This window comes from Kogia breviceps, chromosome 17 (genome assembly GCF_026419965.1).
Source record: "Kogia breviceps isolate mKogBre1 chromosome 17, mKogBre1 haplotype 1, whole genome shotgun sequence".
Classification (NCBI taxonomy): Eukaryota; Metazoa; Chordata; class Mammalia; order Artiodactyla; family Physeteridae; genus Kogia; species Kogia breviceps.
The window spans coordinates 31064500-31085182 of NC_081326.1; the positions used below are offsets into that span (position 1 = coordinate 31064500).

General features: G+C 37.1%; 1 protein-coding gene across 5 annotated transcripts in view; it reads left to right on the forward strand.

Annotated features, from left to right (window-relative positions):
* DECR1 (2,4-dienoyl-CoA reductase 1) overlaps positions 1–20683 on the forward strand; it is a 39499-nt gene that overhangs the window by 1481 nt on the left and 17335 nt on the right. For 3 of the 5 annotated variants that reach the window (XM_059043584.2, XM_067018114.1, XM_059043585.2), the window contains exons 2-5: positions 8553–8755; positions 10536–10593; positions 10715–10801; positions 11873–12020. In XM_059043584.2, coding sequence (XP_058899567.1) covers positions 8553–8755; positions 10536–10593; positions 10715–10801; positions 11873–12020 — 496 coding nt within the window. Of the gene's footprint in view, positions 1–6623; positions 6807–8552; positions 8756–10535; positions 10594–10714; positions 10802–11872; positions 12021–20683 lie in introns of those variants that run through there. The other 2 variants (XM_067018116.1, XM_067018115.1) reach the window with 1 other exon arrangement.

Below are 20683 nucleotides of genomic sequence, written 5' to 3' on the forward strand. Positions count from 1 at the left end.
ATTGTTCCAGGCAGCATAATGTTTCTGTGAGCAAATACAAGTTTTTTCAGTTAAAGCCCCTGATTTGAATATTTTAGTTACCAAGAAACTGAGAAATGTTTCATTTGTCATACATCCTATTTACGAAGTGCTGTATTGTGCTGTTAGCTAGTAGGGTTCAGTTAAGTGCAGCGTTTAATGAGAACTGGCTCTGTGCCTGCCCTGGGGATGCAAAGGTTAAAAAAAAAGTATGAAACTTGCTATCAGTTTTTTTTTAATAAATAAATTAATTAATCTATCTATTTATTTATTTATGGCTGCATTGGGTCTTCGTTGTGGTGCGAGGGCTTCTCATTGCAGTGGCTTCTCTTGTGGAGCACAGGCTTAAGGCACATGGGCTCAGTAGTTGTGGCTCGTGGGCTCTGGAGCACAGGCTCAGTAGTTGTGGTGCACGGGCTTAGTTGCTCCATGGCATGTGGGATCTTCCCGACCAGGGCTCAAACCCATGTCCCCTGCTTTGGCAGGTGATTCTTAACCACTGCGCCACCAGGTAAGTCCCACTTTCAGTTTTAATGAGGAAAACATTCACTCATTCAGTAGTTTACCAAGAAATGCTAATTAAATGCCTAGAAAGTGTTGGGCTTTCTTTGGCGATCCTTACTTGAAAAGTTTCTCTACCGTCCTTGAGCTAATAGCCTCATGTGTATTTTTCAAGTTATGGATAATAACTCATGAATGGACATTGAAATAATTTAGTGGAACAAAATGAGTTTAAGAAAAATAAAGTGGAGTGGAGTAGAAAATAAAGTGGAATAGAGTAGAAAACCTAATGTAGTAAGGTTAAGTTTACTTTGTGAAACTTTTTTTAAAATTTACTATTCTTCCTTTCATAAATTCATTCTTTGATATCTGTGGTGCACATTGCTTTTTCTTTTTCTTTTTCCTTTTTTTATCAAGAGTAATAACTACTGTTTTTACAGAAATGATACCTGGCCAATATGAATTCAAGTAATACAGTTAAATTAAAACAAGCAAAGTAACACATGTTCCCAAACTGGCCACCCAGAAATAACTGGGGTTACCATTTGGCTAACATCATTCCAGGCATCTGTTTGTGCTGGTAAAAGGATGGGTAGATAGGCATAATTTTGCTTGGATGTATCACATTTATTTTTCCCATTGAACTTCATCAACATTGTTTCATTATCTTCTGATGCTGATTATTGTTAAGAAGAAGTGTAAGGCCAGCTGTTTTTTTTCCTCTTGTTTGTGTTTTGAGTTTTCTTTCTTTCCTCCCTCCCTCCCTCTCTCTCCCCTTTCTTTCCTTTCCTTTCCTTTTCTTTCTTTTTTTCTCTCTCATTTTTCTATCCAGAAAGCCTAAGAAATCTTTCTTTACCCATCTCAGAATTTCAGAATATAAGCTTCCTGGAGGCAAGGATTTTCATCTGATTTGTTGATTGCTGTATCTCCAGGTCTAGAGTAGTTCATAGCACAGAGTAAATATGGAATATCTGTCACATAACTGAATGCACGTACTGTGTTGTGTATAAGGCATATTTCTTACTAGATCCTCATTCAGAATATGTCTGAAAAATGATATTCTAGTGGGTCATCACCAGACATCAACAGACTGTGAAAATGCAGGTGTTTATTAGAATGCATATATGAACAAAGCAGTGTATGCCTAGAGGAGGCAGGGAAGGCTTCATGGAGGAGGTGGGCTCCTAGAGCTCACTTTTGAAGGAGTTGCAGTGTACAGGATCCCAAAGATAATCTCGATGTAAGGAATAGCATGTATCAAGAAGTGAAGGAGCATGACCTATTTTTAAAAATTCAAGTGTTTTGGCATTGTGGACTTTGCAAAGTATTAGAGTCAGAGAGAAGTTCATGGAGATTAGATGGGACAGGTTCCTGGGGAACCAGGGCATGGTGGGCTTCACTTATTTTTGTTGCAAATTGAGCATTTACTATATGTTAGGCACTGTACTAGGGATATGAGCATGAGAAAAAGAGCTGATTCCTGCTCTCAGGAAGCTTAAGAATCTAGTAACATTATAGTATATTATGGTATGTGTTATGATGAGTGTTCTTGATCTTAGAGGGGGTACAAATAAATAGCATCCCTCTTCTCCCGTCTGAAAAACCAAAGTAAAGATGAAGGCCAAAGTATCACTTGTTACAGTTTGGTATTAGAGCCAATGCTAACTGGATTTCCTGAATTAGGCAGACTTATCATCTGAGGAGGAACATTTTCTTTCTGAGGGCAGCTAGCTTCCAAGAGGGAGAAGGTTTAAGAAGGACTACTCATGCCCAATTATTCTCTAAAAATTTGCTGGTCAGATAAAGCATTTCCAGGGGGACAGGGTGACTAAGGGGGCAAAAAAAAAAAAAAGCCTGGAGTTAAGCTAACTCAGCTCCCCTCCTGGAGGGAAATGAAACATCACGATTAGGGAAGAAACATTTCCCATCCACAGTGGGAGAAGTGTACAGTTTTAAGGAGTATAGGGGCTTCCCTGGTGGCGCAGTGGTTAAGAATCCACCTGCCAATGCAGGGAACACAGGTTCGAGCCCTGGTCCGGGAAGATCCCACATGCCATGGAGCAACTAAGCCTGCACGCCACAACTACTGAGCCTGTGCTCCAGAGCCCGTGAGCCACAACTACTGAAGCCCACGCACCTAGAGCCCATTCTCTGCAACAAGAGAAGCCACCGCAACAAGAAGCCCATGCACTGCACCAAAGAGTAGACCTCGCTTGCCGCAACTAGAGAAAGCCCATGTGCAGCAATGAAGACCCAATGCAGCCAAAAATAGAATAAATAAATTAAAAATAATCACTTTAAGGATGGTAATTTTTGGGTTTTACATATAAGCTGAGACCTGAAGGATTAGTAGAAGTTAGTCAGGGGGAGGAGTAAGAGTAAGAAAGTTCTAGGCAGGAGAGTGGCCTATGTGAAGTCCCAGACTCGATTATAGGTAGCAAGTAAGGAGGTAAGTGGTGAGAGACAGGCTAGGGAGCAGCCTGTGAGCCACATTAAGGAGTGAGAGCTTTGTCCTGAAGGCCTGGGAATAGGGGTGAGAATAGAGGCAACCTGGGTAATCTCTCCAGATGAAAGGCCATGGTGGCTTCAACTAAGGAATGGCAGTACATGAGAGACTTGAAGTCTGGTGATAGTTAAGAGATATATTGAGAGGTGTTGGTGATTGTTTGGTGGTAGGGGGTGAGGAAGGAAGATTGGGCCATGCTGAGGAGGTGAATGGCACCATCAGAATTGTGAGCAGGAAAGTAATATCATCAGATGAGACTTGAGATGGGGATGCTAGAGTGCAAGTAAAAGTGATAAGGGTCTGAACTAAGGGCGGTTGTTGGAGCTATTTAGGACTAAAATGAACCGAACTTAGTGGTTTGGGTATGTGGTGTGGGATGAAGCCCAGATTTCTATTTTTGACCGCTGAGCTAAGGGAAATGCTACTCTCTGAGAGAGAGCATTTATGAGAGGGAGCCAGAGGGAAGAGAGGGATAAGTGATATATCTTGAACATGTTAAAGGGCCTCTAGGTCTTCCAAGCTGGTATACAAATAATTTGATTAAGTTATAGAGGTGGCGGTGAGAATGATAATTCTGTCAGGAGTGTTAGGGAAGCCTCAGCCTTGAATGATGAATGTTGAGTGATGGTGGGGATCAATTTGTTGTTGTTGTTGTTGTTGTTTTTTGGTGGAGATCAATTTGTATAAAGGTAGAGAGGTGGAAACAATTTGTGTTTGGGGAACCCTGCATATTTTGGTTTTTTTTGGGTATAAATTTCAAGGTGGAAAAGCAGAGGGAGATGAGGCTGGAGAGATGGACAAGAGCCAGGTCATAATGACTTGCTGTGCTGGGTGAAGCTAAGGAATCTGGACTTTATGCAGGGAGTCACTGAAGGATCTTAAGGGTAGAAGTACTATGAGCAGGTTTGCAGTACTCTGGAGCACAGCATTGCAGATATGTTGGGGTAAAGGGACACTGGAGGACAGAGACCACATAATGGATGATGTAGCATAGGCCCTTAGTATTTGTGAATGATGGAAGATAGGGACCTTTGAACTCAGGCAGTGGACAGAGAGTAAAGATACTGACTGGGGAGGTAAAATACATGGGACTTGGAGAGGGATGGAATATATTAGGTGAAGAGAAAGAGGATGTGAAAGAGTCACTAGAGGGAATCACATGGATGAATGGATGAATTTGAGCCTCAGAGCTCAAATATTAATGTGAAGAAATTTCAAAACAAACTCCCTTCCAAAACTATAAAGCTAACTTTGTAATGTTAAAAAAAATCTAGATCTCAGATTATTCCCCACAGGTCATTATAAAGCACATCAAAAAAGGAGGGGAATTCTAAAGTTAGCCAGGGTTTCCTAGAGCTCATGTTAGAAGGCATTTCATTGGTGTTTGGCAACCCTTAGTTTTTAAAGAAAATTCCAGGTAGAAAATAATCAGCAATCTTAGCTGTCCTATCTTCTCTTCCTAAGATGATAACTTACTTTGAGATTAGAATTGCCTGCATAAATATAAGTAAGTTAAGAATAAGGGGACAGCTACACTTTGATCCCTTCCAGCATGGGGAAACTCCCACATTGTATTGCATCTAAAACAGTGATAGAACTGTATGTAGGCTTTCACAGTTTGTGAAATGATGTTGCCGTTTACGTTTAGCCCTGATTTATTTTATTCTCTGTGCTTCAACGTTATATTTCCAACTGCAGATTAGATATCTCCACCTGAGTAGTCCACAGGCATCCCAGGTGGAGCATTTCTAATACAGAACTGGTTATCTTCAATTCTCCACCTTGAATCTTTTCGTGTCAGCCCAGTCATTTTAGTAACAGCATCACTCCACATGCAGCTATTTAAACTAGAAAACTCTGTCATCTTCAGCTCTTCCCTTCTTGCTCACCATTTACAGTTGGTTGGCTTCTGAGTTCAGGCTAATCAACATGTTAAATATGTGTGGTAAATTTTGTCTTGATTTCTGCTGTCCTCATTATTTTTCACTTAGACTAATGCCTTTTGTCTGATTCATATCTATTTCCTTCTAGCTCACAGTTAAATCTTATTCTTTCTAAAACACAAAGGCAATGCAAAAAGTAGCAGAGGTATTGAGGTGAAGGTGAGAGAAGTGGAAAAGGCTGTATCCGTCAAATGGCCTTGATCAAAGGGAGAGACCTCTTTGTCTCCTTTTAGTGAAATAGGTCAATGTGTGCTGAGGTTGGATTTTGAGGCAAGAAGAAATAATTGGATCAGGCAATATTATGTACAATAGTAATTCGCTATATCCTCATTTTCTGGGACCTTCCCATCTGCAAGTAATTTTATTTGCTAACTTCTTACCCCTTCTATGATGGCATCCAGTCTAAATCATCATCTCTTGCCTGGCCTGGTATAAAAACATTATCCTTACTCTTCCTGCTTCCAGTCTTGCCTCCTACATTCCATTCTCAACTTAGTAACCAGAACAATTCTCTAAAAACTTAAGGCAGCTCATGTCAATCCACTGCTCAAAACTTTGGAGAGCTCCCCACTTGACGAGTATAATTGTAAGTCCATGTGGTGGTTGACTCAGCCTGTGTGATCCAGTCCCCTTTACCTCATTGACCTCACCTCCTGTCCCTCTTTCTCTGCCTTCTTTCTACTTCAGCCACACTGGCCCTCTGACTCTTCTTAATGTGCTAGGCATGCTTCCTTCTCAGGGCCTTTGCTTTTATTTTTCCCTCTGCCTGAAAGGACCATGCAACTCATCCCCTCACTCCCTTTAGGTCTTTGCTCAGATGTCACCTCAGTGAGACCTTTGCTGACCACTCTATTTAAAATAACAACACTCTACCCATATTCTATGCCTTATCTTTCCCCACAGCAACATATTAGCTTTTAATATACTCTATATTTCACCTAATTTATCTTCCCTCCCCCCCAAAGATAATCTCTCTTAGGGTAGAATATTGTATCTGTTTTGCTCACTGCTGTATTGCCATTGCCTAGAATAGTGTCTGGGGCATAGCAAATGCTCAGTAAAAACATGCTAAAGATAAATAAAATGAGTTAACAGTATAATCATAATATCATGTTTATCTCTAATACTTTTTCATACAAGCAAATTCCCAAATCAGAACAAACCCTTTTTTTTTTTTTTTTTTTTTTGCGGTACGCAGGCCTCTCACTGTTGTGGCCTCTCCCGCTTGCGGAGCGCAGGCTCCTGACCTGCAGGTTCAGTGGCCATGGCTCATGGGCCTAGCCGCTCCATGGCATGTGGGATCTTCCCGGACCGAGGCACAAACCCGTGTTCCCTGCATTGGCAGGCGGACTCTCAACCACTGCGCCACCAGGGAACCCCAGAACGAACCCTTTTGAAGGGTTTGTTATGCTATGTTGTAACCTGTTACATTGTAGACACTTATTAGGAATTTTTATTTCAAATGTGATTATTTTTACTTTTATAACCTTTCCTCTATGAGGTTGAGAAAATTTTAAAATAATAAGAAAAAGTTTATATGCAATTATCTTTCATAAAGTACCAGATAAAATTCCCTATACAAATCAATACTAAATAAATAAAAATTCATCTTAGCGCTTTTGGGAAATTAGAACACATTTTTTCTTTATTACTAGGTAATGATAAACTCACCAGCCTACTTGTGCAAATTTCCTGATTCATCATCTTAATGTAATAGTTCTGGAGCTTTGGCAGCCTTAAGTAAAACTGCCATTTATGCAGAGAAAGATTATTGTAAGTTGCTTGGATTACCATGCTTTGGCAAAAGGATACCAAAAAAATGCTTTGTCAACATGAAGGTAAATGAAATATAATGACCGGCATGGAGGATTACCAGATTTGCAAATTTATCTTTAACAATTATTTTATACATGTTTTCAAATATTATCTTTCACTAACTTTTTTCCCTGGTTAAAAAATCAAATCATATTTATTGAATAGAGTTTGAAATTACTAAGAACCAATCAAACTAGCAAAAAGAACAAATAATCTTCCATTATCCCATCACCTAGACATACATAATAACTGTGAAAGGTAATGAATGGACTCTGAAGTCAGACACATCTTCAATTTGAGTCTTTACTACTTATTATTATTTGTCTTTAAAAGTTAGTTACTTGACCTTTCTGTGCTTCAGTTTTCTCATCTATAAAATGAGAGCAACAATAGAATTTACCTTTAGGGTTGTTGAAAGCCCTTCATTGACCTGGCACATGGTAAATACTGAATCTACTACTGTTGTTATTTTCTTCTAGTCTTTTTTCTAAGTATATATTTTTATTTATAGTTAAGAACATCCTGAATATTTCTTTTTTTACTTAACATCATATTATAAGCATTTTCTTGTTCAATTTCTAGTTGATGATGAACAGCCTTATCCTAAATCAGTGACTACATTTCTATTTCCTTAGGGTAAATTTTAGATATCTCAGAACAACTAATGGTAGCCCATTTAACTTATAAGAATGCCCTAGCAGGAAATTATCGATTCTGGAGTTTTAATCTTATAACCATAACCTGATGGGGAATATCAGATACCCAACTGGTGTCATCATTCAACTCAGTAGGAGCTCAGTGAGTAAAGAGAGGCAGTATACAAGGTCGTTATAATCTTGGTTTTGCAAGTTGGGCAACATACTTAACTTTTCTGGGCCCCTCCTGAAGAATGGGGTAAAAATAATACCTATCTCATGGAGTGGTAAAGATTAGTTTCTAATGCTGATAAATGGTAAACACTTAATGAATATTAGCTCTTTATTGTTTGTTATTATGGTTAACACTTAAAAGTTTATTTTCATAATTAAAAGAGAATAGCAGTGATTTTTGACAAGTAATATGAGAGTAAGCTGTAAAATATAAGATAGGGCAGTATAAATATTTTTCAGTTGAAAATGGTTTGATTTTTTCCCCCCATTTAAAATATAACAAATATTTTTATCTGTTCTAAATTTATTATCCAGAAGACAACATGGGAAGAGGCATTTGGTTTAATAAATCTTATAAAGGACTTTATAATTTTCTTCAGTGATTCAAAGATGGAATGTGATTTTTATCCAAATTATTATTAAAAGACAAAAATGCTTTATGTAAGTTTTTTGAAGTTAAATTTAAGCTAAACACATAAACTAATAATGCTAGCATTTATAGAGTGCTTTCTGTGTGCTACACAATTTTCTAGGTTTATTATTCATATTAACTCATGAAATCCTTATAATGTCCTATGAGGAAGGTTCTATTATTATCTCCAATTATAGAAGAAACTGGGGCAAAAAGAGGTTAAATCACTTGCTGAAGGTTACATGACTAGGGAGAAAATTCTGCCCTGTGTAGTCTAGCTCCAAAACCCATGCTTTTAACCACTCTACTATGTTACTTAACATTCCAACAGAAAAGAATAAAAATTGATTAAATACAGTACCAATATGTTTACAGTGAGTTTGTCTTAATCCAAGAATTTTATTAATATTAAAGAGTATGTTTAAAACAATTCATATCTTTTGTGGGAATACAAGTATGCAAATTTCAATTCATTTTTTTTCTTTTAGTTTTTTAGGTATGGAACAAAAATATTATATCAAAACAATGAAGATTTTCAGTCTAAATTCTTTCCACCCTTTCAAAAAGTGATGCTACCACCAAATAGTTTTCAAGGAAAAGTAGCATTCATTACTGGGGGAGGTACTGGCCTTGGTAAAGGAATGACAACTCATCTGTCCAGCCTAGGTGCACAGTGTGTGATAGCCAGCCGGTAAGTCAGTCTCAGCAAGTTGCCTGGCAAGAGTCTATTGATTAATAATTAATTCTGTGCCACAATATTGAAAACACTATTTGCCAGGATTGTTTGATTTGCATTGTAATCTTCTATGAAATATCCTTTAGATTATTTAACTAAATCTCCTTGGAAAAAGTCAGTTATAATTTGTGATGATAGGGCTTCCCTTGTGGCACAGTGGTTAAGAATCTGCCTGCCAATGCAGGGGACACGGGTTCGAGCCCTGGTCTGGGAAAGTCCCACATGCCTCAGAGCAACTAAGCCCGAGCACCACACTACTAAGCCTGTGCACTAGAGCCCGCGAGCCACAACTACTGAAGCCTGCATGCCACAACTACTGAAGCCTGCGCACCTAGAGTCCATGCTCTGCAACAAGAGAAGCCACAGCAATGAGCAGCCCGTGCACTGCAATGAAGAGTAGCCCCAGCTTGCTGCAACTAGAGAAAGTCTGCACACAGCAATGAAGACCCAGTGCAGCCAAAAATAAATAAATAAATTAATTTTTAAAAATATGTGATGATAGAAATAACGATTCATTATGGAACTAATGATATATATATTTCACAAATTCAGTGATAGAATTTTTTCTGTATATGAAGTTAAAAAGTACTATATTGAAGCTGCTTTGTTTTCAGTGAGAGTGATTATAATTACTGATTCAGTGGATAGTTAACCTTGTACCAGTATAACAGATATAATGCTTCCATTTTCTATAAGATGTGCATATATTTCAAAACAGCTGTTGTGATGAATGTAGGGATGGTGAGACCATGTGGAAAAAATTTTTTATTTAGGCATGTCCCGGTACCTTATAACTATGTAAGTCTAGAGGTTTAGAGACTGGTCAAAAAAATCTACCCCTTCAATTGTACACTTGAATAGTGTACAATTTTTAGGTAGGCTAAGTAGTAACCTGAATGACAAGTCACTATGTAATTTACAGGGGGCAAAAGGAATTTCTTTCAGATGTTGTCTTTAATGCAAATGGACCAGAACATTTTTTTTCATGTTGTAATGTGTTTAAGAGTGTTAAAATATTATTTTCTTTGTAACACTACATAATTTACATTGTTTATTTTTTTGTGTTTCTCTCTAGAACATAAGATTCTGACTATATATAGTTGTCCAAACCCATCAATTTGATCTAAAATCTACTAATGTAGATTTTATACATAACATAGATTTTTTAAATAGTTTTACATAATTCCAGGCATGTATTTTCCTTTTAAAGCAGGCTTGGGCAAGGAAATACATAGAAATGAATATAATTAAGGAAATAATTTAAAATCTATGAGTAGATACAAAATAACTGGCTTAAAAGTAATTCAATAAATTAGTGTCTCATATATGAAAATTGCTTAAATTTAACTTCTAGGAAATAAATTCATCCAAACTAACTGGTTTGTAGATATAGCTTTTCTATTGACGCAAAAATTCATGTCATTAAGCTGTAGATTCTTTTTTTTTTTTTTTTTTTTTTTTTTTTGCCGGTATGCGGGCCTCTCACTGTTGTGGCCTCTCCCGTTGCGGAGCACAGGCTCAGCGGCCATAGCTCACGGGCCTAGCCGCTCCGCGGCGTGTGGGATCTTCCCAGGCCCGGGCACGAACCCCTGTCCCCTGTGTTGGCAGGCAGACTCTCAACCACTGCGCCACCAGAGAAGCCCTCTCTTTTTAAATATATGAAATTAAAAAGAAAAATATAACATGAAGTTATTTCAGAACTCATGCAAAGTACCATGTGTTTTTTTATTTCTAGAAAAATTGATGTTCTGAAAGCAACTGCAGAACAAATTTCTTCTCAAACTGGAAATAAGGTACATTAAAAACAGTTACTTAAATCAGATTTAGGAATTATAGCATGCTTAAGTAATATGCTCATGGATTAGGAAGTCTGAAAAAATGTAGGGTTCTTTTTTTCTCTTTGTTATTTTGCAGGTTCATGCAATTCAGTGTGATGTGAGGGATCCTGGTATGGTGCAAAGCACTGTGTCAGAGCTGATCAAAGTCGTAGGACATCCTGATGTAAGTGTAATGGTGATGAGGCGAAAGTATGAGGCCTTTGATGTTGATATCACCTACCAAGATGTATTAAGGAAATAAAATACTGATGTGAGCAAGTGCTGTGTTAAGAAGCATCTATTTTCCATTGCTAGCAAAAAGCTAGCTCTGTTTAAATCAGGGAATAGACTAGGTGGACTGCTACACCATTTCCTTTCAGGAGTACTTAAAAAATACATTTACAATCATATAGAACAAACTTGATTTCACTTTATTTAATAAGATTATTAAATAAGAGCAGTTCTGCAAGAGCACAATATCTAGTTTAAATGATTCATGCTCTTTGCTTTTTTAAAATAACTTTTGGTTATCTCTGTCAGTGGAGGAGAATAATACAAACAAGGAAACCTACAAAAAAATCTCCAGATTTCTTCTTGTAAGACCTGAGATATGCATGGGTATTTGGCTTTTGTTTGGTTCACATATTGGAAAGAAACCATTTCTTCCAGTAGTCTCAAAGAGAGCACTTTTCTATGTTAAAGATATTTTCAGACAGACCAATAATATATTATTGGTGGAATAATAATATTCCACCTATAATAAGTGGAATCTTCATTGATATTGAAGAAGCAGGTCATCAACCAAGAATTTCATTAGCTAAATTAAGCCAAATAATACCAAAAATTAAAGGCATTTTAATTAATATTTCTTGAAATAAAAATCACATGGTAGATATGCTTATAATGCTTATAATGTATATATTATATAATATTAATAATATATTATATAATTATGTATAATATATATTAACAATATATATAATATATAAATCCATATTTATATTTTTAATAATAGACTCTACCCTAATTTTGAGATGGAGATTAGAATTCTAAAATTTGGTAAATAATAATAGGAAATTTTCACAGGCTCAAAACAGGTAAAATTGAACCAAATCTCATGGTATTTTTTCATAGCAGACTGTGAACTTTAGCTTTATTATATTATTTGGATTTATAAGTTTCAAAAGTAAAAGCCCTTTAGGGAAAATATTCTTCCTCATCTAAGTTTCTTTAACTTGCCTTAATCATTTATTAGATTGTGATAAACAATGCAGCAGGGAATTTTATTTCTCCCACTGAAAGACTGTCTCCTAATGCTTGGAAGACCATAACTGACATAGTTCTAAATGGCACAGCCTTTGTGACACTAGAAATTGGAAAGCAACTAATCAAAGCACGGAAAGGTATGTATATTTATTCTCTACATGTTTATTGGATCCCTACTTGTGCAGGTTCTGTGCTAAGCCCTGGGATACGTAAAAATGTCAATGACAGTGTCTATTCTTGTACAACTCATAATCTAGTGGGGAAGAAAGATACTTAAATAGTTACCATATGCACTTAAATAGTTACCATATGCTGTGATCTAAGCTATATTAAATGTTATGTTTCAAGTACATTGGAAATCCAGAGAAAGAAATAACTAACTCTCCCTAGGGATGATTATCATGTTGAGGAACAGAATGCAATTTTAGCTTAATTTTCAATGATCTAGACATGGAGAAGGGGGAAGGAAAGGAGATGTAAATGTCCATGGGAAGAAGCTTGGTGTGGGAAAAGGAGAAGAGTTTAGGGACTGGTTACAGATGGGGAGGGAGATCAGTGGGAGATGATTATGGGAGGTGTGTTGGGTGTAATTGGGAAAGTTCTCAATACCAAAAATGGGGAATTTGTTGTTAATTTTGAGGAAATGGGGAATTATTTCCTTATGGCTTTTTCTTGAAGGTGTCTCGTAAAGAATGTGACTTGATTAAAAAGGTTACTGGGAACAATGTGGGGGTAGAAAAGATTAGAGAGATCATTTAGGAGGGTCTATTTTCTTTTGTTAGGATAGATGGCATGGAGGATATATTAGGAGATATTTAGAAGATAAAATCAATAGGCCTTACTGATTAGGTGAGAGAGTTTTTAGCTGGAGTGGATAATTTAGATGATGATGACATCAATGAGAAAACTGGAAGGAGAATAGATTTAGAACGTACTAGAACACTTTTGTTTAGTACTATAGGAACAGACTTCTTTAGAAAAGTTCATACAATATAAATAATGAATATATTTGTAATGTATTTATGTGGGTATATACATATATGTCTGGAACCAGTGTACATTTATTCATTTAACAGAAACTTACTGATGACTTTTGTGTACCAGGCCCTGTGCTGCATGCCCACATAACAGGTGACTAAGACACTGTCCCTGAGCAGGTTGTGGTTGGGACTTGAAGGATGGGGGTATTTTCTCAGAGAGGTTGGAGAGTATTCTGAACCAGGACAAGGAGGAAGAATCCTTGTGTTCCTTGAAGGATGTCCTCTGGGGCTTGAGAGGAATGGCATGGAGCTGACCAGTTTCCTTCTGTTGGTTCAAAGTCTTTGCCTCATTAGATTCAATTTCTTCTTCTTTACAGTGTGGATAATTCTCAAATCAGCTTGAAAAAGGACGTAGGTACAGACAGAAGGATGCTAGAGAGGCACTAGCTTTTTTTCTACACATGTGCTAATAACTTCCATCTTTTCTCCATACACTCATTGAAATTGAAACCCCAGGTCACTCATTCCCATTACAGCAAAGTGGATATGATTGAAATTTGGAATTTACAGAATTTTGTTTAAAGGGGTGGATGATTGAGAAGGGAGACAGAGAAGTGTGGGCTGACTTCTCTCTCTTCTCTGTTCTAGGATCCTTCTATCTCTTCTCACTCTGCCTCTGTCTGATTTTCTCTCTCCATACCTCTTACTCATTTCTCTATTTGTTTCTCTCTGTATGTCTGTCTGTCTCCCGCTTTCTCTCTCTGTCAACTCTTCACTTTTGCTTCTGTTTCTTTCTTCATCTTGGTCTCTCTCACCACTTGGTGTTTCTCTGCCTTGTCTCTTTTATTTCATCCCCTGCCCATCTGTGTTACTCTTGATTTCTGTCTGATTCTCCCTTCTTTTCTCATTGTCATTCATTTTAACATAGACTTTGATCTATTTTTATTCATCACATTGGTTAAAATTCTATGGGCTTCATTAAAAATACATTAGCTAAGGCTTCTTAAAAGATGGAGCCAGTTTTTATTCTTCCAAAATTCCTGTTGGTTATAGATGCTGTAACCTGACAGGGTTTTAAGGACTTGTATTAGTGAGCTGTGGAGAGTACAATGCACAGTGTCTTTTCTGGTATTGGAGCAATAGTCAAGGAACTCAGGTGCTAATGACCTCTGAGGTGTGTCAAAGTGGTAAATATGGAAGTCAGTTCAGGGAGCAGGCAATCTGTAATAATCTGTGATCTGTATATTAGGTAGTCTGATATCTAGGAAGGCAGTCAAGGTAAGATATCCGGGAAGTCAGACTAGAAAATATAAGGGCACCAGCAACTAGAAGCCAGATGCTCACTTGCTGGGGACAGGAATCAGTGATGAGGTGCACTCAGAGAGGGGCTAGGAGATAACTGAAGATTAAGAGAACTGTGGCCTTAGCAGGGGCAGAGAAGCTAAAATTAGAGGGACACTGTTAAAGTATGTTTCTAGGCAGCACTGATGCAAAACTAACAATTTTGAACAAATAAAAGATTTAGGAAACTCTTAAAGACCTTAGCCCAGTGTGCTCTTGTAGCCACAAAGGTCAGTAAATACATGGCTGATCCTTTCTGGGGAGGATTTGAAATTATCATGCTGAGGTTCATTCATAACTAGGATGTCATGTTTAAATTTAAAATTTTTAGTAAATAGTGTGGAAAAGAGTACCTAATTTTATTAAAGAATTGAGAGAACTTGCAATGAGGAAAGACTAAAAGAATAATAGAGTTTTATTTAAGAGTCTAGTCATGAAGGACATGGAGAGGATAAATACTGAATTTTTCCATCAAACCCTAGAGATCACTAGAAGCAAGAGATACCTCTTGAAACTCATAAGAGGTTATTTTAACCTCTTAAAGTAGCATTATTATTTAAGTAGCATTAATAATACTTTATACCACAATAGTGCTTTGTAATTTACAAAGTATTTTCATATACCAGGATAGCATCAGTATGAAATGCAGGATTATTGTATGCTGAAATACAGATAGATTAAAGAAAGAGTAAATCAATGCATAATGTAGCTCTAATGTATTATTTTTAGTTTGCTAAATGGGAGGAAACATTTATATATAGTGAAATCCACAGATTTTCTTTTTTTTTAGTTTTTTTTGTTTTTTTTCAGTTTTTTATTTATTTTATTTTATTTTATTTTTTAACATCTTTATTGGAGTATAACTTTTTTACAATGGTGCATTAGTTTCTGCTTTACAACAAAGTGAATCAGTTATACATATACATATGTTCCCATATCTCTTCCCTCTTGCGTCTCCTTCCCTCCCACTCTCCCTATCCCACCCCCCTAGGTGATCACAAAGCACAGAGCTGATCTCCCTGTGCTATGCGGCTGCTTCCCACTAGCTATCTATTTTACATTTGGTAGTGTATATATGTCCATGCCACTCTCTCACTTCGTCACACCTTACCCTTCCCCCTCCCCGTATCCTCAAGTCCATGCTCTAGTAGGTCTGTGTTTTATTCCCGTCCTACCACTAATCTCTTCATGACATTTTTTTTTCTTAGATTCCATATATATGTGTTAGCATACAGTATTTGTTTTTTTCCTTCTGACTTACTTCACTCTGTATGACAGACTCCAGATCTATCCACCTCATTACAAATAACTCAGTTTCATTTCTTTTTATGGCTGAGTAATATTCCATTGTATATATGTGCCACATCTTCTTTATCCATTCATCAGTTGATGGACACTTAGGTTGCTTCCATGTCCTGGCTATTGTAAATAGAGCTGCAATGAACATTTTGCTACATGACTGTTTTTAAATTATGGTTTGATCAGGGTATATGCCCAGTAGTGGGATTGCGGGGTTGTATGGTAGTTCTATTTGTAGTTTTTTAAGGAACCTGCTACTGTACTCCATAGTGGCTGTATCAATTTACATTCCCACCAGCAGTGCAAGAGGGTTTCCCTTTCTCCACACCCTGTCCACCATTTATTGTTTCTAGAGTTTTTGATGATGGCCATTCTGACTGGTGTGAGATGATATCTCATTGTAGTTTTGATTTGCATTTCTTTATTGACTAATGATGTTGAGCATTCGTTCATGTGTTTGTTGGCAATCTGTATATATGCTTTGGAGAAATGTCTATTTAGTTCTTCTGCCCATTTTTGGATTGGGTTGTTTGTTTTTTTGTTATTGAGCTGCATGAGTTGCTTATAAATTTTGGAGATTAATCCTTTGTCAGTTGCTTCATTTGCAGCTATTTTCTCCCATTCTGAGGGTTGTCTTTTGGTCTTTGCTGTGCAAAAGCTTTTAAGTTTCATTAGGTCCCATTTGTTTATTTTTGTTTTTATTTCCATTTCTCTAGGAGGTGGGTCAAAAATGATCTTGCTGTGATTTATGTCATAGAGTGTTCTGCCTATGTTTTCCTCTAGAGTTTGATGATGTCTGGGCTTACATTTTGGTCTTTAACCCATTTTGAGTTTATTTTTGTGTATGGTGTTAGGGAGTGTTCTAAATTCATACTTTTACATGTACCTGTCCAGTTTTCCCAGCACCACTTATTGAAGAGGCGGTCTTTTCTCCACTGTATATCCTTCCCTCATTTATCAAAGATAAGGTGACCATATGTGTGTGAGTTTATCTCTGGGCTTTCTATCCTGTTCCATTGATGTATATTTCTGTTTTTGTGCCAGTACCATACTGTCTTGATGACCGTAGCTTTGTAGTACAGTCTGAAGTCAGGCAGCCTGATGCCTCCAGCTCCATTTTTTGTTCTCAAGATTGCTTTGGCTATTTGGTGTCTTTTGTGTTTCCATACAAATTGTGAAATTTTTTCTTCTACTTCTGTAAAAAATGCCAGTGGTAGTTTGATAGGGATTGCATTGAATCTGTAGATTGCTTTGGGTAGTAGAGTCATTTTCACAATGTTGATTCTTCCAATCCAAGAACATGGTATATTTCTCCACCTATTTGTATCATCTTTAATTTCTTTCATCAGTGTCTTATAATTTTCTGCATACAGGTCTTTTGTCTCCTTAGGTAAGTTTATTCCTAGTTATTATATTCATTTTGTTGCAGTGGTAAATGGGAGTGTTTTCTTAATTTCACTCTCAGAGTTTTCATCATTAGTGTATAAGAATGCCAGATATTTCTGTGCATTAATTTTCTACCCTGCTACTTTACCAAATTCATTGATTATCTCTAGTAGTTTTCTGGGAGCATCCTTAGGATTCTCTATGTATAGTATCATGTCATCTGCAAACAGGGACAGCTTTACTTCTTCTTTGGCGATTTGTATTCCTTTTATTTCTTTTTCTTCTCTTATTGCTGTGGCTACAACTTCCAAAACTATGTTGAATAAGAGTGGTGAGAGTGGGCAACCTTGTCTTGTTCCTGATCTTAGTGGAAATGGTTTCAGTTTTTCACCATTGAGACCAATGCTGGCTGTGGGTTTTTCATATATGGCCTTTATTATGTTGAGGAAAATTCCCTCTATGCCTACTTTCTGCAGGGTTTTTATCATAAACGGGTGTTGAATTTTGTCAAAAGCTTTCTCTGCATCTATTGAGATGATCATATGGTTTTTCTTCTTCAGTTTTGTTGATATGGTGTATCACATTGATTGATTTGCGTATATTGAAGTATCCTTGCATTCCTGGGTTAAACCCCACTTGATCATGGTGTATGATAGTTTTAATGTGCTGTTGGATTCTGTTTGCTAGTATTTTGTTGAGGATTTTTGCATCTATATTCATCAGTGATATTGGCCTGTAGTTTTCTTTCATTGTGACGTCTTTGTCTGGTTTTGGTATCAGGGTGATTGTGGCGTCGTAGAATGAGTTTGGGAGTGTTCCTCCCTCTGCTATCTTTTGGAAGAGTTTGAGAAGAATACGTGTTAGCTCTTCTCTAAATGTTTGATAGAATTCGCCTGTGAAGCCATCTGGTTCTGGGCTTTTATTTGTTGGAAGATTTTGAATCACAGTTTCAATTTCAGTGCTTGTGATTGGTTTGTTCATATTTTCTATTTCTGCCTGGTTCAGTCCCAGCAGCTTGTGCATTTCTAAGAATTTGTCCATTTCTTCCAGGTTGTCCATTTTATTTGCATACAGTTGCCTGTAGTAATCTCTAATAATCTTTTGTATTTCTGCAGTGTCCGTCGTTACCTCTCCTTTTTCATTTCTAATTCTATTGGTTTTAGTCTTCTCCCTTTTTTTCTTGATGAGTCTGGCTAATGGTTTATCAATTTTCTTTATCTTCTCAGAGAACCAGCTTTTAGTTTTATTGATCTTTGGTATCATTTCCTTCATTTCTTTTTCATTTATTTCTGATCTGATCTGTATGATTTCTTTCCTTCTGCTAAATTTGGGGTTTTTTGTTCTTCTTTCTCTAATTGCTTTAGGTGCAAAGTTAGGTTGTTTATTCAAGACATTTTCTGTTTCTTAAGGTAGCATTGTATTGCTATAAACATCGCTCTTAGGACTGCTTTTGCTGCATCCCATAGGTTTTGGGTCGTTGTGTCTCCATTGTCATTTGTTTCTAAGTATTCTTTGATTTCCTCTTTGATTTCTTCAGTGATCACCTTGTTATTAAGTAGTGTATTGTTTAGCCTCCATGTGTTTATATTTTTTACAGCTGTTTTCCTGTAATTGATATCTAGTCTTATAGCATTGAGGCTGGAAAAGATACTTGAAACGATTTCAATTTTCTTAAATTTACCAAGGCTAGATTTGTGACCCAAGATATGATCTATCCTGGAGAATGTTCCATGAGCACTTGAGAAAAATGTGTATTCTGTTGTTTTTGGATGGAATGTCCTATAAATATCAATTAAGTCCATCTTGTTTAATGTATCATTTAAAGCTTGTGTTTCCTTATTAATTTTCATTTTGGATGATGTGTCCATTGGTGAAAGTGCGGTGTTAAATTCCCCTACTATGATTGTGTTAGTATCAATTTCCCCTTTTATGGCTGTTAGAATTTGCCTTATGTATTGAGGTGCTCCTATGTTGGGTGCATAAATATTTACAATTGTTATATCTTCTTTATGGATCTATCCCTTGATCATTATGTAGTGTCCTTCTTTGTCTCTTGTAATAGTTTTTATTTTAAAGTCTATTTTGTCTGATATGAGAATTGCCACTCCAGCTTTCTTCTGATTTCCATTTGCCTGCAATATCTTTTTCCATCCCCTCACTTTCAGTCTATATGTGTCCCTAGGTCTGAAGTGGGTCTCTTGTAGACAGCATATATATGGGTCTTGTGTTTGTATCCATTCAGCCAGTCTGTGTCTTTTGGTGGGAGAATTTAATCCATTTACATTTAAGGTAATTACCGATATGTATGTTCCTATTCCCATTTTCTTAACTGTTTTGGGTTTGTTAAGGTAGGTCATTTTCTTCTCTTGTGTTTCTTGCCTAGAGAAGTTCCTTTATCATTTGTTGTAAAGCTGGTTTGGTGGTGCTGAACTCTCTCATCTTTTGCTTGTCTGTAAAGGTTTTAATTTCTCCATCAAATCTCAATGAGATCCTTGCTGGATAGAGTAATCTTTGTTGTAGGTTTTTCTCTTTCATCACTTTAAATATGTCCTGCCACTCCCTTCTGGCTTGTAGAGTTTCTGCTGAAAGATCAGCTGTTAACCTTATGGGGATACCCTTTTGTGTTATTTGTTGTTTTTCCCTTTATGCTTTTAATATGTTTTCTTTGTATTTAATTTTTGATAGTTTGATTAATATGTGTCTTGGCGTGTTTCTCCTAGGATTTATCCTGTATGGGACTCTCTGTGTTTCCTGGACTTGATTGACTATTTCCTTTCCCATATTAGGGTTGTTTTCAACTATAATCTCTTCAAATATTTTCTCAGTCCCTTTCTTTTTCTCTTCTTCTTCTGGGACCCCTATAATTCGAATGTTGGTGGGTTTAATGTTGTCCTAGAGGTCTCTGAGACGGTCCTCTATTCTTTTCATTTTTTCTTTTCTTTATTCTGCTCTGCAGTAGTTATTTCCACTATTTTATCTTCCAGGTCACTTATCCGTTCTTCTGCCTCAGTTATTCTGGTATTGATCCCATCTAGAGTGTTTTTAATTTCATTTATTGTGTTGTTCATCGTTGCTTGCTTCCTCTTTAATTCTTCTAGTTCCTTGTTAAATGTTTCTTTCATTTTGTCTACTTCTATTTCCAAGATTTTGGATCATCTTTACTATCATTATTCTGAATTCTTTTTCAGGTAGACCGCCTATTTCCTCTTCATTTGTTAGGTCTGGTGGGTTTTTACCTTGCTTTGCTCCTTCATCTGCTGTGTGTTTTTCTTTCTTTTCATTTTGCTTACTGTGTTTGGGGGTCTCCTTTTTGCAGACTGCTGGTTCGTAGATCCCGTTGTTTTTGGTGTCAGTCCCCAGTGGCTAAGGTTGGTTCAGTGGGTTGAGTAGGTTTCCTCATGGAGGGGAGTAGTGCCTGTGTTCTGGTGGATGAGGCTGGATCTTGTCTTCCTGGTGGGCAGGTCCACGTCCAGTGGTGTGTTTTGGGGTGTCAGTAGCCTTATGATTTTAGGCAGCCTCTCTGCTAATGGATGGGGCTGTAGTTCTGTCTTGCTAGTTGTTGGGCATAGGTTGCCCAGCACTGTAGCTTGCTTTTCTTTGAGTGAAGGTGGGTCTTGGTCTTGAGATAGAGATCTCTGAGAGATTTTCGCTGTTTCATATTACTTGGAGCTTGGAAGTCCCTTGTGGACCAGTGTCCTGAAGTTGGTTCTCCCACCTCAGAGACACAGCCCTGACGCGTGGCTGGAGCACCAAGAGCCTTTAATCCACACTGCTCAGAATAAAAGGGAGAAAAA